Source organism: Nelusetta ayraudi, unplaced genomic scaffold (genome assembly GCF_046127955.1).
Source record: "Nelusetta ayraudi isolate G7.1 ecotype Tasmania unplaced genomic scaffold, CSIRO-AGI_Nayr_v1 ptg000151l, whole genome shotgun sequence".
In the NCBI taxonomy this organism is placed as follows: Eukaryota; Metazoa; Chordata; class Actinopteri; order Tetraodontiformes; family Monacanthidae; genus Nelusetta; species Nelusetta ayraudi.
In genome coordinates, this window is record NW_027466201.1 from 2,652,836 (window position 1) to 2,664,180 (window position 11,345).

Here is an 11,345-nt window from a genome sequence, read left to right on the forward strand (position 1 = left end):
TTTTTTCGGTTGGTTTTTACTTTTGTAAAAACCCTCTGCTGTGCCTGTCGTTTTATTGGAGGTTAATATTACAAAGTCAAAGACAGCCAACCGCTCTGTGAAAAAGTCTTGGCTAACACGTAGAGCAGAACCTGACTTAATAGGAAGTGGTACTGGTGTGTGTGTGTGTGCGCGTGTGTGTGTTCGACCGCGTGCATGGTGGAGGGCAATTCTCAAGGATCTCCATGAACTTTGAGACTGTGAGGTCACGCACGCTGACAACCCAGCCAACTGTTTTCCCACACACGCGCGTGCACGAACTAGCACCTTCACACCCACATTTATCGCAGACCCTGATATGTGTTGCAGATTTTCTTCTCCGGCAATTCGATTGTGGGGATTTCAAAGAAACACACACAGACACAAGTACCTTCACAATTGCTTTGATACATGGTACAAAATCAGTTAAATTAATAAGATCTTGATTACATATTAACAATGTGACATGAGTGGGTATATTAGTCCTCAAACACAGGGCGTAATGATATAGCGGGCGTGTATAAGCAAAGACAAATTATTGTCCAGCGTCGGCTTTGGCATAGCCGACACCAGCTAAAGATCGGAAGCTCGGTGCATCAGGGTGTTTTCTTTCCTTCCTTTAAGTGCGAAGAGTCACACAGTCTTTTATGTACAACCCTCCCATTGACCCGCCCACCCCTGGCTATATACAGACATCTGCATCACATGAGGGAAGAAGACGTACTTCAGCCAGACATCCAAACGGCTGCAGTCTTATTTAAATCAGTTGGACTTTTATCGCGTTCCCACCAACCCGAACGCCGGCCGCTCCGATCGTGTCCCCGGGACCGTCGCCAAGGTTCTCTCCGTGGCTGTGACCAAACGTCACCATTTTAGAGTGTTTACTCAGGCCATCGTAACAGTTTGAATTTGGCTTGGCGTGTATCGCGTTGGCTTGATTGATGACCAGTGAGCATACGAGGACAATTAAGTGACATTTTCAGCAAGTAGGTTCCTCAAAGGTGTACTTCAGTTTCATTTGATACTCGGCCCCATTCCACGTAACTGTTCTGGAGTTTCACAGAGGGATAAAAGTCCGCCCCATTGGGAAGTCGACTGTGGCCAACGACTCCCAACATCAAAAACAACACGTGAAAAATACACAAAAACAAGCAGAAACATAGCAGATGTACACATATTTTTCTCAGGACATGGAGAAATGTAGTTTTTATCCAAACTTTTGGCCGGCACCTTGCGAGCCGTGAGGGGGAGACACGTTGTGCCTTTCATCTGTTTCTTGACCACAAAAGAGTTCCATCGGATGGAATTCTATCCCACCTCGAAACTCCTCAATGGTTGCGAGACATTTCGGTGGAGAACTATCCCTTCAAGGCAAGCTCACAGGACAAGGATCACACTTTGATGACTCAGTCCAACGTAGGCCGAATGCAGAGTGGCACAGTCGACTCGCCGGGCCGAACAGGGCAGTTAGAGCCTCCGGGCCTCGTGCCATGGTTGGAAGTGCTTGCTTTTTTAGTGCCTGGACCTGCCCAGTTCCTGCCCCGATGCGCACTCGGCTCCAGCTCTGTCACTGTGCTTGTTTCACAGTGTGGAGTCCAGTTCTCAGAGCACCCCCCCACCCCCACCCCCGAGAGGTTTTCTTCCCTTTTTTAGCGACACCGCAGCTGCACTTGCATGTCCTTAAGAGCGTAGTTAGTAGACAAGAGCTCGGTAAGAATAGTGTAACTTACCTCCTGTCAAAAGAAAAAAACTTCTTGGTGCTCATTTCAATAGTCGCTGCAATTTGTTTGTCCTGAAACCAACGGCGCACTCACACCCGTCCAGGAGTGTCATTTTGTATTGACCTTCGATATCCGGAGTCAAATTCATCCCATGTGGGCGGTGACCTGCGGAGCCCCGCCCGCCGACTGGCTACCCGCCAGCCCCAAAGTCCGAGAGTCGAACAGGAAGCCCTGCTGTCCTCCGGCCAGCACGCCCAGGCTGTCCGTCAGGGTCCCGCTGGGGGACGAGCCCAGGAAGGCGCTCTGGTGGTTGGCCGTCGCCATCTTGTCGGGGCTGGCGGCCAGGCGGGGCGACGAGGGGAAGGTGTAGCCGTACAGGCTGTAGGGCGGCGTGTGGAGGCGGAGCCCGGCGTAGCCCGACGGGGTGGGGTTGGACAGGTAGCCCAGCTGGGTGGCGGGGAGCGGCAGCGAGCAGAGTCCTTCGCCGTCGTACACCGACGGGCCCCTGGGGGGAGGGAACGGATCGGGCCCGTTGCCGTAGCGGTGGAGGGGCAGCGCCGGGCGGCCGGGGCCGTAGTCGTGCGGGCTGAGGGCGCACACCTGGAAGGGCGAGGAGCACGGCGACGTGGAGAGCAGGTGGGACGGTGCTCCGACCGCCGCTCCGTGAGCTCCGTGCATTCCTTCAGCGAGAGGGAAAAGAGAAGAAAGGAAAAAGCCGAGGCTGTATGAATGAATTGGGTTTAATTGCCGCAACCGTGGCTGGAGCGGGCAGCGGCGGTGGCGCTGATTCAGTTAGCTGAATTGGCACTAATCAGATTTTGCCAGTGGCCAGTTGGCACCTGATGTGAGTTACGACCATTCGGGCGCCCTTTCTTTTTCGGTGCCCTGTAAAAATGAATTTTTTTTTTGGCCGTCAGGTGCTTCCACGCAGCTGTCAGCAGAGCTTTTTGTGCCACAGGAACCCTCACTCAAGGATTAAAGAGTGCGCGCGCGCGCGTGCGTGTGAGTGTGTGTGCAAATGCAAAGCAGACGGAGGCATTTCTTGTATGTTGAAGTATCTTGACGAGAATTTAAAACGATGAATCGAAAAAATTGACTATGTGGTCACTTGCTACTTTTTCCTTTCCTTCCGTGTTGCCGCACAGATGATTGACTGACTGGTTCTCCTACGAAACCCAAAACGGCTACGTCAGTCGAGCTAGCTATACCTGTTTGGAAATTTTGGGGCAGCCGAGAAAAGACTTGCGCTGTTTTTGAATTTTTGAATGGAAAAAAAAAAATTTGTCTCCTACTGTAGAGGCAATTTGGCTACGGTGATATTTGGTGGGATTAGGGATTGTGTAATGTTGGTTTGGTTTTTACTAATACTTCCTTACTTTGGTGTTGTGTCTGATGTCTTGCTGTTTGTGTGTGTTTTTATACGCTATGTATTTCATGCCTAAAACAAATTTCCCTTGTGGACATTAAAGTTAAACTCAACTCAATGAAGACACAACGCGTTTTTTCTCTACGCTTCCGCGTGGAAATGTGCTCTGCTTTGACAACAGTGGAAAAAAACAAACAAACAAACAAAAAAAAACCCAAACCCTCCACAACTGTTGCTTGTCTCTACCTTGTTTCGCCATCCCAGGGATGTCCTCAAAGGTGAGCGTGCGCAGGGACGGGCGCCAGAAGGCGTAGGACTCCACCAGGGCCTCCAGACCCATCCTGTAAATCCAGCACAAGGGCACATTAGCGCAGATAAATCAAGTCGCCGTGCATCGTTGGGAAAAGGTCGGCCGAATCCCGCTTTTTAGCCGGACCCTCTCGTACCGTGCGCGTTGCACAGGAACACCTGGCGGCCATCTCGCCTTCTCGCCCGTCCGCCTGCCCGCGGGGGCCCTCTCTCCTCCCCCCCCCCCTCTCTCGACGTCTCCATGGACACGGCAGGTAACGAGGGGGCATAAACGCCACGACGCCATTGGCTGCTGCCAGCCGGGTGCTCGGAGGTAATTGCTTTCACACGGCTTTTACGTGCGAATCAGGACGAAGGAGCAGGAAGCCGCGGGACGGATTTACGAGGTGGGACTCCCTTCTCCCACCCGCTTCCCTCGTCTCCCCCCCCCCCCCCCCCCACTAGCCAGCCGGCCCCTCCTGATCCGAGTCTCTCCCTCCTCCTGTAGGTGGCGGCGGCGGCGGCGGTGGGTAATGCGAGCGCTCTGTTACCCCTCGTTAGCGTGAGGATAAAAGTGCTCTCCCCCCGCAGGGTTGTAGCCACGGCGATAATTTAGACAAGCTGCCCCGGAGCGGCTTCTCCCGAGCCGCCAGCCCCGTTTCCGAGCGCAAGTTTATTTAGCAAACTGCTAAACTCTTCCCGTAATATTTAAGAGGAGGCTTTTTTTTTTTCCTTCCTCTTCTTCTTCTTCTCCTCCCCCTATCCGCAGCCTTCCCGGGTTGAACTTTTATAGGGTCAGCTGCCGAGGTTATCCAGTTTGCCACTCACAACCTTCCTCACAAATTTTCTGTCTCACACGTTCCTCCGACCCCTTTTTCCTCGTCGCTAATGATTTCTGCGAGGCCTCGGGGGACACGGGGGTGGGGGGGCGGGGTAGAGGTAGAGGAGGAAGACTGTTCTGGAGAGCGAGGCGGAGTTTTACAACCGTGTTGTTTTAATACCGTGTTTATGTACCTCTGGAAACGTGTTTATACAGTGTTTTTGTTTCCCTTCAGGAAAGTCTCGCCTCTTTTTTTTTTTGCTTATTATTATTTATCTGTTGATATTTATGTTCTGGAAGACGAGCTGGAATCCACCGGCCCATCTGAGGTTGTGTTTTTTCCTCCCTCCTCCCCCGCCCTCTCTCTTCTCTCTCTCTCTCTCTCTCTCTCTCTGTCTTTAGGCCTGCCCGTGCTTACAGCGCTGGCCGACGGCAGCGTTTAACGTGCCCTTTAAAGTTAGCAAATGACAATCACAGTTTAAACAGGGCTGAAATCATCATGTGGGCCACATTTGCCCAGTTCAGTAAATTATTTAATGCCAATTAGGGCGCATTTAATTGGAGGCGTCTTGAAATAATTTTCTCCCCCCCCCCCAGCCAAATAAATACATAAATAAATAAATAATGAAATGATTAAACAGAGACGCAGCTTTGCTCCCCATAAAATTGCGCACAAATTGCTGTGACAGAGACCGCAGCAGCCGAGCGAGGGCCGTAATGCGGCCCCCCCCGCATCCCCCGTGTCCCCTCCTCTAATGCACCTAGATAATGTGAAAATCCCTGCGGTCGGAGTGAACTTACCGGTTCCTCCCGGAGTCTCTGAAGCCCTTGGCGAACGGGTTCCTGTCAATTTTCAGCCTCGTGATCTGGAAGACAAAACCAGGCCATTTCCACGGCTTCCGTCATGTCGCAGTCACACGCTGTCTAATGGACGATTTTTCCTTTTTCCTTTTTTTTTTTTTTTCTTAAACGGCTGAAACAAATTTCTTCCACTGTAATCTTTCAATTAGATCTCTAAATAAATATAATGGTGGGCTTTGGAAAGCTGCTTGTGTAGCTTGAATGCTCTGAATATATGTGGGAATGTGTGTGTTGCGGTGTGTGTGTGTGTGTGCGTGTGTGCATGACTGTTGATGTATGCGGGGCCGCCATGGGACTGGCCGGCCTGTGGGTGGCGTTTAGGGCCCCGGCTCTGTGACCCACGGCCGTCCAAAGGGACTTTTATAGGCATCGCCACCACGTTCTTACTTCAGCATGTAACATCCGAGTGAAAGCCAGCGCTAACAAGGCCAGTCAGTGTGCAAATGTAGAAATAATCAACTTTCTGTCTGACTGACGGACGCTGGCTTTCAATCCTGTGGTATGGGAGGGGAGGGAGGAGACCGCAACAACGCCGGGCTAAAAAGGTGCAGCTCCGGAGGCCGAAAAGTTTCTTTCTTTGGATTTGATTTAAAGACTCGTACTTTGCTGAATTAAAGGGCCAGTGTGTCAGATTTACTAGCATCTACTGCAAACAACAGTGTTCTGTGCCACCCGATGTCACATCTTTATAGACCTAACGAGATCTCGAGCTAAAATCACCATGCTCTGGGTTAGCTGTAGAAACATGGCGAAACACAATTGGCATTGTCCTCACAAGTGGACTCTGTCTTGACCTTAACAACAAAGCTTTATATAGTGATGTAAGGCGAGTCGGAATCAACTCGAGGTTTCTGCCTGCTAATTTATTTTTCGTATCTCGACTGAAAAGAAAATTTTCACATATCTCTTTTTTAAACTCTTTGATGCACTTAATGCACTTTTATTGTTTGGCCTTTATAGCTAAAACAACATGCTGTGTGTATAGAGGGTTGCCTCCTAAAAAAAAAAAACAAACCTCTAAAAATTAAAAAATTAAATAAATTTTAGTTTTTTTTGGCACCTCAAAAAAAAAATGACAAAAACATTCTAATTTACTGCTCCTTCGCAGCCCCGGTGCAAAACTGCAAGCTGCAGCCATTGCACCCTGTGGATTTGTCAGCGCTAATGCACGGCGTTAGGAGGAAATGTGGTTGTGTCGAGGTCAAGTGCGCTACCTGTTGATTCTGATAAGCTGTGACAGTGGTGAACACGGTCTCCGGGAAGGAGAAGGTGCGCGTGCCCTCCCCGACCGGGACGGCCCTCACTGGGGACAGCTCCTCTCCGCACTCCTTGCGGATGACGTGGACGCGCGGCTGGTACTTGTGCATGGAGTGCAGAATGATCTGAGCAGACAGAGAGAGGCGGAAAAAAAACCCCCAAAAAACTTCAGATGTAGTCGATCTAGACAGATTATTATTATTATTATTATTTTTTAAAGATGGCCTGCATGCACCTGCACAACAAACACCCCAAAAAGTGACTCATCAAAGATTCCCTTGAATGTAAGTGAGAGCATCAGAATTTCATTTAGTTCTGCATCAATAAAAAATAATGTTCATCTTTTTTTTTTTCAATATTGTATGAAGCTGCATTCTCAACTCCGACAGCACCCTCGACTGTCAAAATGTTAGTTGTCACAACAACGTATGGATTGAAATACACGCTACATTTTTAAAAGAAAATGCTCATTTAAAGGACAGATGCGTAAGATTTGGTAGCACCTAATGGTAAGAAAACAAACTGCAACAAACATTTTAACCTCCTATTCTTGTGAGCTGAGATGTCACGTTAACTGTTACAAAACAGGAAGCAGATCCACGCCGGCCTCCATACAAATGTACGCACTCCTTATAGAAATATGAATGCTTATTACAAGCATACGAAAGCGCAACAGAAATGTATTACCTCATCTTACTGGAAACATTCTGCTCTCCCATTCCATTTCGTAATCTTTAAAAAATTTCTTTATTTATTTCTTTTATTTCTTTTTTTTTTTTACAGAATTTTAACGTACTTGATTACTACGATGAAGATCATGCATTTGCACAATATCGGTATATATCGCACGTACATGTCCCTGGTCGTCGAGCTCGTTGTTGGTGAGTTTGAGCTTGTCGAAGCTCACCACCTGACGCATCCACGTCTCTCCCGAGGCCGGCGAGTCCGGGTGGATGTAGACTCTGGGCGGCACGGGAGAGTCCGCGTTACCGGCCACCATCCACTTGGAGCTGTGATACACATACCTGCAAGGTGGAGGAAGGAATTGAATGAACTCGTCGGTTATTTGGCGACGCGCACGATATGAATTGGCGGTCAATACGTGCCAGAATTGCAAGGAGGATTTTAATGTTTTTTGTTTTTTTAAGGGAAATATCAGTTCGCCTTTAAAAAAATAAACAATACTTATTATTATTATTATTATTATTATTATTACTATTAGTATGATTATTATTATTATTTTTAAACAGCAAACAAGTTTCACCTCACGTGCGCGCCTGCTTAGAAATGCCCCATTCAAAGAAGGCCTCGGTCTTTTTTTGTCCTCTTCTCTTCTGGCATTTACAGAAGTGATATCTGATTTATGGCCTCGCTGCTTTCTCAACCACAAACATCACTAATTAGTTCCTCGTTTGGGCAAAGTTGCGTCCATCACCTGCTGTTCAACGTTTGGCCCAAAATAGGGGAAAAAACAATCAAAAATAAATAAATGAATAATTAAAAAAAAAAAAAAAAAAAAAAAAAAAAAAAATCCTGCAGACAATTTCTCCGTGCTTGCAGCCTGAGCGCTCTCTCTCTCTCTCTCTCTCTCTCTCTCTCTCTGTGCGCGCGCGCGCACGCACGCGCCCATGACGCGAGCATATTTCGCCTGGACCGCGCGCAACATAATGTCAGGCTGCAATACATATCACTCATCGCCGCCGCGCGCCGCCAAAAATGTGTTTCACTCGAGCTGGCTCGGTGCGTCCGAAATGATAGAGGCCCCGCGCGGCGTGGATATACTGTGGCGTGCAAACGGCTTGGCACGCGCCGTGGGCCGTGGCAGCGCCGTGCACTTATTCGTCCGCGCCGTAACGACGTTTGCTGGTTTGACCCCGCCGGCTGGAGAGGTTACGGGCGCCCCCCAAAAGGCCCTGGCTCCAAAAGGGGACGTCAAAACCACCGTGACGTAAAAAGAAAAAAAAGAAGAAGAAGGGAAAAAACTTTGCCAAGCGCCATTTGTGGAGACAGAGCCGAGATTGCACAACTTGGAAAACAATCCACGTGAAGATGACGAGGAGGAGGAGGAGGAAGAAGCTTTGTGTGCACACAACCTAAACTCATCCTCTGCAAAAGTCTCTTCAGTGGGATCAATCGACTTTCTGCAAGACACGAGCTCGAAATTGCGGAGATTTTTTTTTTTTTTCTTCGAAAAGTTCAACCACCCTTACCTGTATCTCTTGTTGTCCACGGGAACTATATCCATGGCGATGTAATACTGCTGATGGGGGTCCAAACCCGAGATCTTGACGCGCATGGCCGGGAACATCCGCCTGGCAGGAAAAGCAAATAAAAAACACCTGCATTAAGAAAAGGGGGCGTTTCATCTCGAGCTGCTCGTATCCCGCCATAAATCTCTAGAGATCATAGCAAACATCACAATTATCGTCAAAATATGACACCCCGCTTAAAATAGAGCCAGTCTTTGCTTCGCCAAATTCCCCATATTAAACTTTATTTTCTATATAATTTACATCTATGTCCGTCCGAATTTTGCTCTTTTTTTTTTTTTTTTTTTTTAAATCTCCAAACGGCCTGTCTTGCAGTTCGGAGCCGCGCTCTCCGCCTCACCGTCCGGCCTTGGTGATGATCATCTCGGTGCCGATCTCGTGGAAGCGCTTCCACAGGTCCGAGCCCTGCAGGTCCACGCGGGTGTCCGACGCCGTGCACGCAGCTCCGGGCTGCGGGCTCTCCAGCAGCGCGTCGTCGCTCTCTGCTGCAGCAGGAGCAGAGATTGAGGGACGGAAAAACAAAACAAAGAACGAAACAAACAAACAAACAAACAGACAAGCAAAAACAAACCAAAGCACATAGACACACTGAGGTTTTCATTTACTTTAAAACCAGTATTTATTTTTTTTTTACTTTATGCTCGCTGGAGTTGGAGTTTAAATGGGGGCGAGACGATTCTGTCACGTACAAATCGAATTAACACGGCTGCGGAACACGCCGTTTTTTTTTGCCTCTGTGCACAATAACAACTGTCCCACTGACTACCTAATGCTGCGTTTAGAACACCCTCAAAATGTCCCAGGGGTTGTTTCATTTATCTGAAGGGAATATACAATTGCATTTATTTCGTCTGCTGGTAAAGTAAAAAAAAAAAAAAAAAATTAAAATATATATATATATTTTTTTTTAAAAAAAAGAATGGCTTAATGCACATAATTCAGTCACAAGAGCAAATAAATAAAGCGCATTTCTAAATATGCAAACGTCTCCTTCATGTTCGTGAAGTTTATCGTCACCAACATTGAAGAAATATGATGCGTTTGTTTCTTGTTCTTATTAAAGCCAGGCCTTCTCCACTATTTTTGCTTATGTGCTCACACGAGGAGTCAAATTAAACAAGGAAAGTAATTATTCTTTTATACGACTCTAGGAAAAAAAAGAGTAAGATTTATGTCATGATTTCTAAAGGAAGAAAGGACTGCAGCGGTTTGCTCCTCTGTTTAATTTTATTTTTGCAGCCCTTCTCCGCATCTCTCCTCTGTTGTAGTTTCCCCTGGCTTTACACGCTGCTAATTGGCGTGTTTATGATTACAGCGCAACCCCATAAAGTGTTTCACATTCGTCACGCTCGCACCAGGCATATTTACTAGACCAGGGCCATGATATGATATCACAATTTGCTGCTTTTACTGCCGTGGCTCTGGCACGAAGCTTTGCCATTGTTGCGTTTTATACTTCGGCACCTTTTGGTGTATTTGCAAGTGTTTTTATTATTATTAAAAGCAGAATGGGGGCAAACGCCATCTTCGCCCACAGACAAATATTTCTAAACACAAGTTACCTTTTGAATTACATTTTAATTTAGTGAAACCCTGCAATAGCAATTTTGACACATTGCTAAAATAGCTAAATTAGCATCTTACGCTGTTATATTTCACAATTTATCATATTTTTTTCTTTTCTTTTAACACTATTGTCTATTAGAGGATACATAAATATTAAATCGATTTTTATTTATTTATTTATTCATTCATTTATTCATTTATTTATTTATTTATTTATTTTACTTACGGGAGCCCACACTTGCGCACTCCGCCTCGCTGCCACGGTCACTGACAGACACCCTGTCGGCCCGCAGCTCCGGACTCCTGGTCGGATCGGAGCCGTCGCTGCCCTCCTCGAAGCCGGGCGAGGCTGCATCCTCGGCGGCCGTCCTGCGCCTCTTTTCCGCCCCGATCAGCGCCTCCACCGAGAAGGCGTGAGCCTTGACGCTCAGCGCGCACGGCGAGCGCCGCTTCTCGGCCATTCCTCCCGGTTTAGGAGACGGAATGGGAGTTTGGAGCGACGCGAGAAAAGTTGTGTGTAAAAAAAAAAAACAACCCCCCCCCAAAAAAACGACGACGACAACAACAACAACAACAACAAGAACAGGCTGTCAAGTATCCGATATGAGCCAATCCACGGTGCCACTGGGTTTTTTTTTTCCCGGTCCCGGATCCACGGACCTTGAGGAAGAAGCGGCGGGGACGAGCTGCGTTATTGTCTCCGCCGTCCGTGCGAGCAGTGCGGACCTTTTTTTTTGGTGGGAGGAGGGCGTCAACAAGCGGAGCTTAGAGGGGAGCCGGGAAGGGCCGAGCTGTCAATCACAGCCCAGAGCGGCCAATCACGGGCCGATCACGCCCCCCTCGGAGCTCTTCCGCCGGTCCCGCCCGCTGATGGGGGCTGCTCGCGCCGGCATATGTGGTCAAAGCGGAGCCCGGTGATTTGAATTGGAGAGAGAGAGAGAGAGAGAGAGAGAGAGAGAGAGAGAGAGAGAGAGAGAGAGAGAGAGAGAGAGAGAGAGAGAGAGAGAGACGCAGCGTCTTTCTTTCTTTCTTTCTTTCACACAGTGGCTCGAGATGCTTCGCATAGCTGCCCATTAGAAACCCTCGTGGACGCGGTGACATGGACCTTGGTTGTGACGTCTCACGTAATGGGAACGAGTGTCCAAATGAATGTGTCAATGCGTGCACTGCAAGTTGAT

General features: G+C 48.1%; 1 protein-coding gene across 3 annotated transcripts; it reads right to left on the reverse strand.

Annotated features, from left to right (window-relative positions):
• Positions 1-406: 406 nt before the first annotated feature.
• On the reverse strand, positions 407-10,894 carry tbx18 (T-box transcription factor 18). 3 transcript variants are annotated; one of them, XM_076013579.1, is made up of 8 exons: positions 10,394-10,894; positions 8,942-9,083; positions 8,542-8,643; positions 7,128-7,356; positions 6,289-6,456; positions 5,015-5,079; positions 3,352-3,446; positions 407-2,419 (listed from the first exon to the last, which is right to left on the reverse strand). In XM_076013579.1, the coding sequence occupies exons 1-8, from the start codon at positions 10,626-10,628 to the stop codon at positions 1,884-1,886; spliced, it is 1,572 nt and encodes a 523-aa protein (XP_075869694.1). In that variant the 5' UTR covers positions 10,629-10,894; the 3' UTR covers positions 407-1,883. The 3 variants fall into 3 exon arrangements, with proteins under 3 accessions (XP_075869694.1, XP_075869693.1, XP_075869695.1); XM_076013578.1 differs by having other exon boundaries at positions 8,942-9,086; positions 10,394-10,893; XM_076013580.1 differs by having other exon boundaries at positions 7,185-7,356; positions 8,942-9,086; positions 10,394-10,892.
• Positions 10,895-11,345: the final 451 nt, after the last annotated feature.

Coding starts and splice junctions, on each gene's coding strand:
- tbx18 (XM_076013578.1), bottom strand. CDS start 10,628: ATGGCCGAGAAGCGGCGCTCGCCGTGCGCGCTGAGCGTCAAGGCTCAC. Junction 7,357..8,541: donor GTGGACAACAAGAGATACAG/GTAAGGGTGGTT, acceptor TCCACCTTGCAG/GTATGTGTATCACAGCTCCA. Junction 3,447..5,014: donor AGAGACTCCGGGAGGAACCG/GTAAGTTCACTC, acceptor CTGGATTTACAG/GATGGGTCTGGAGGCCCTGG.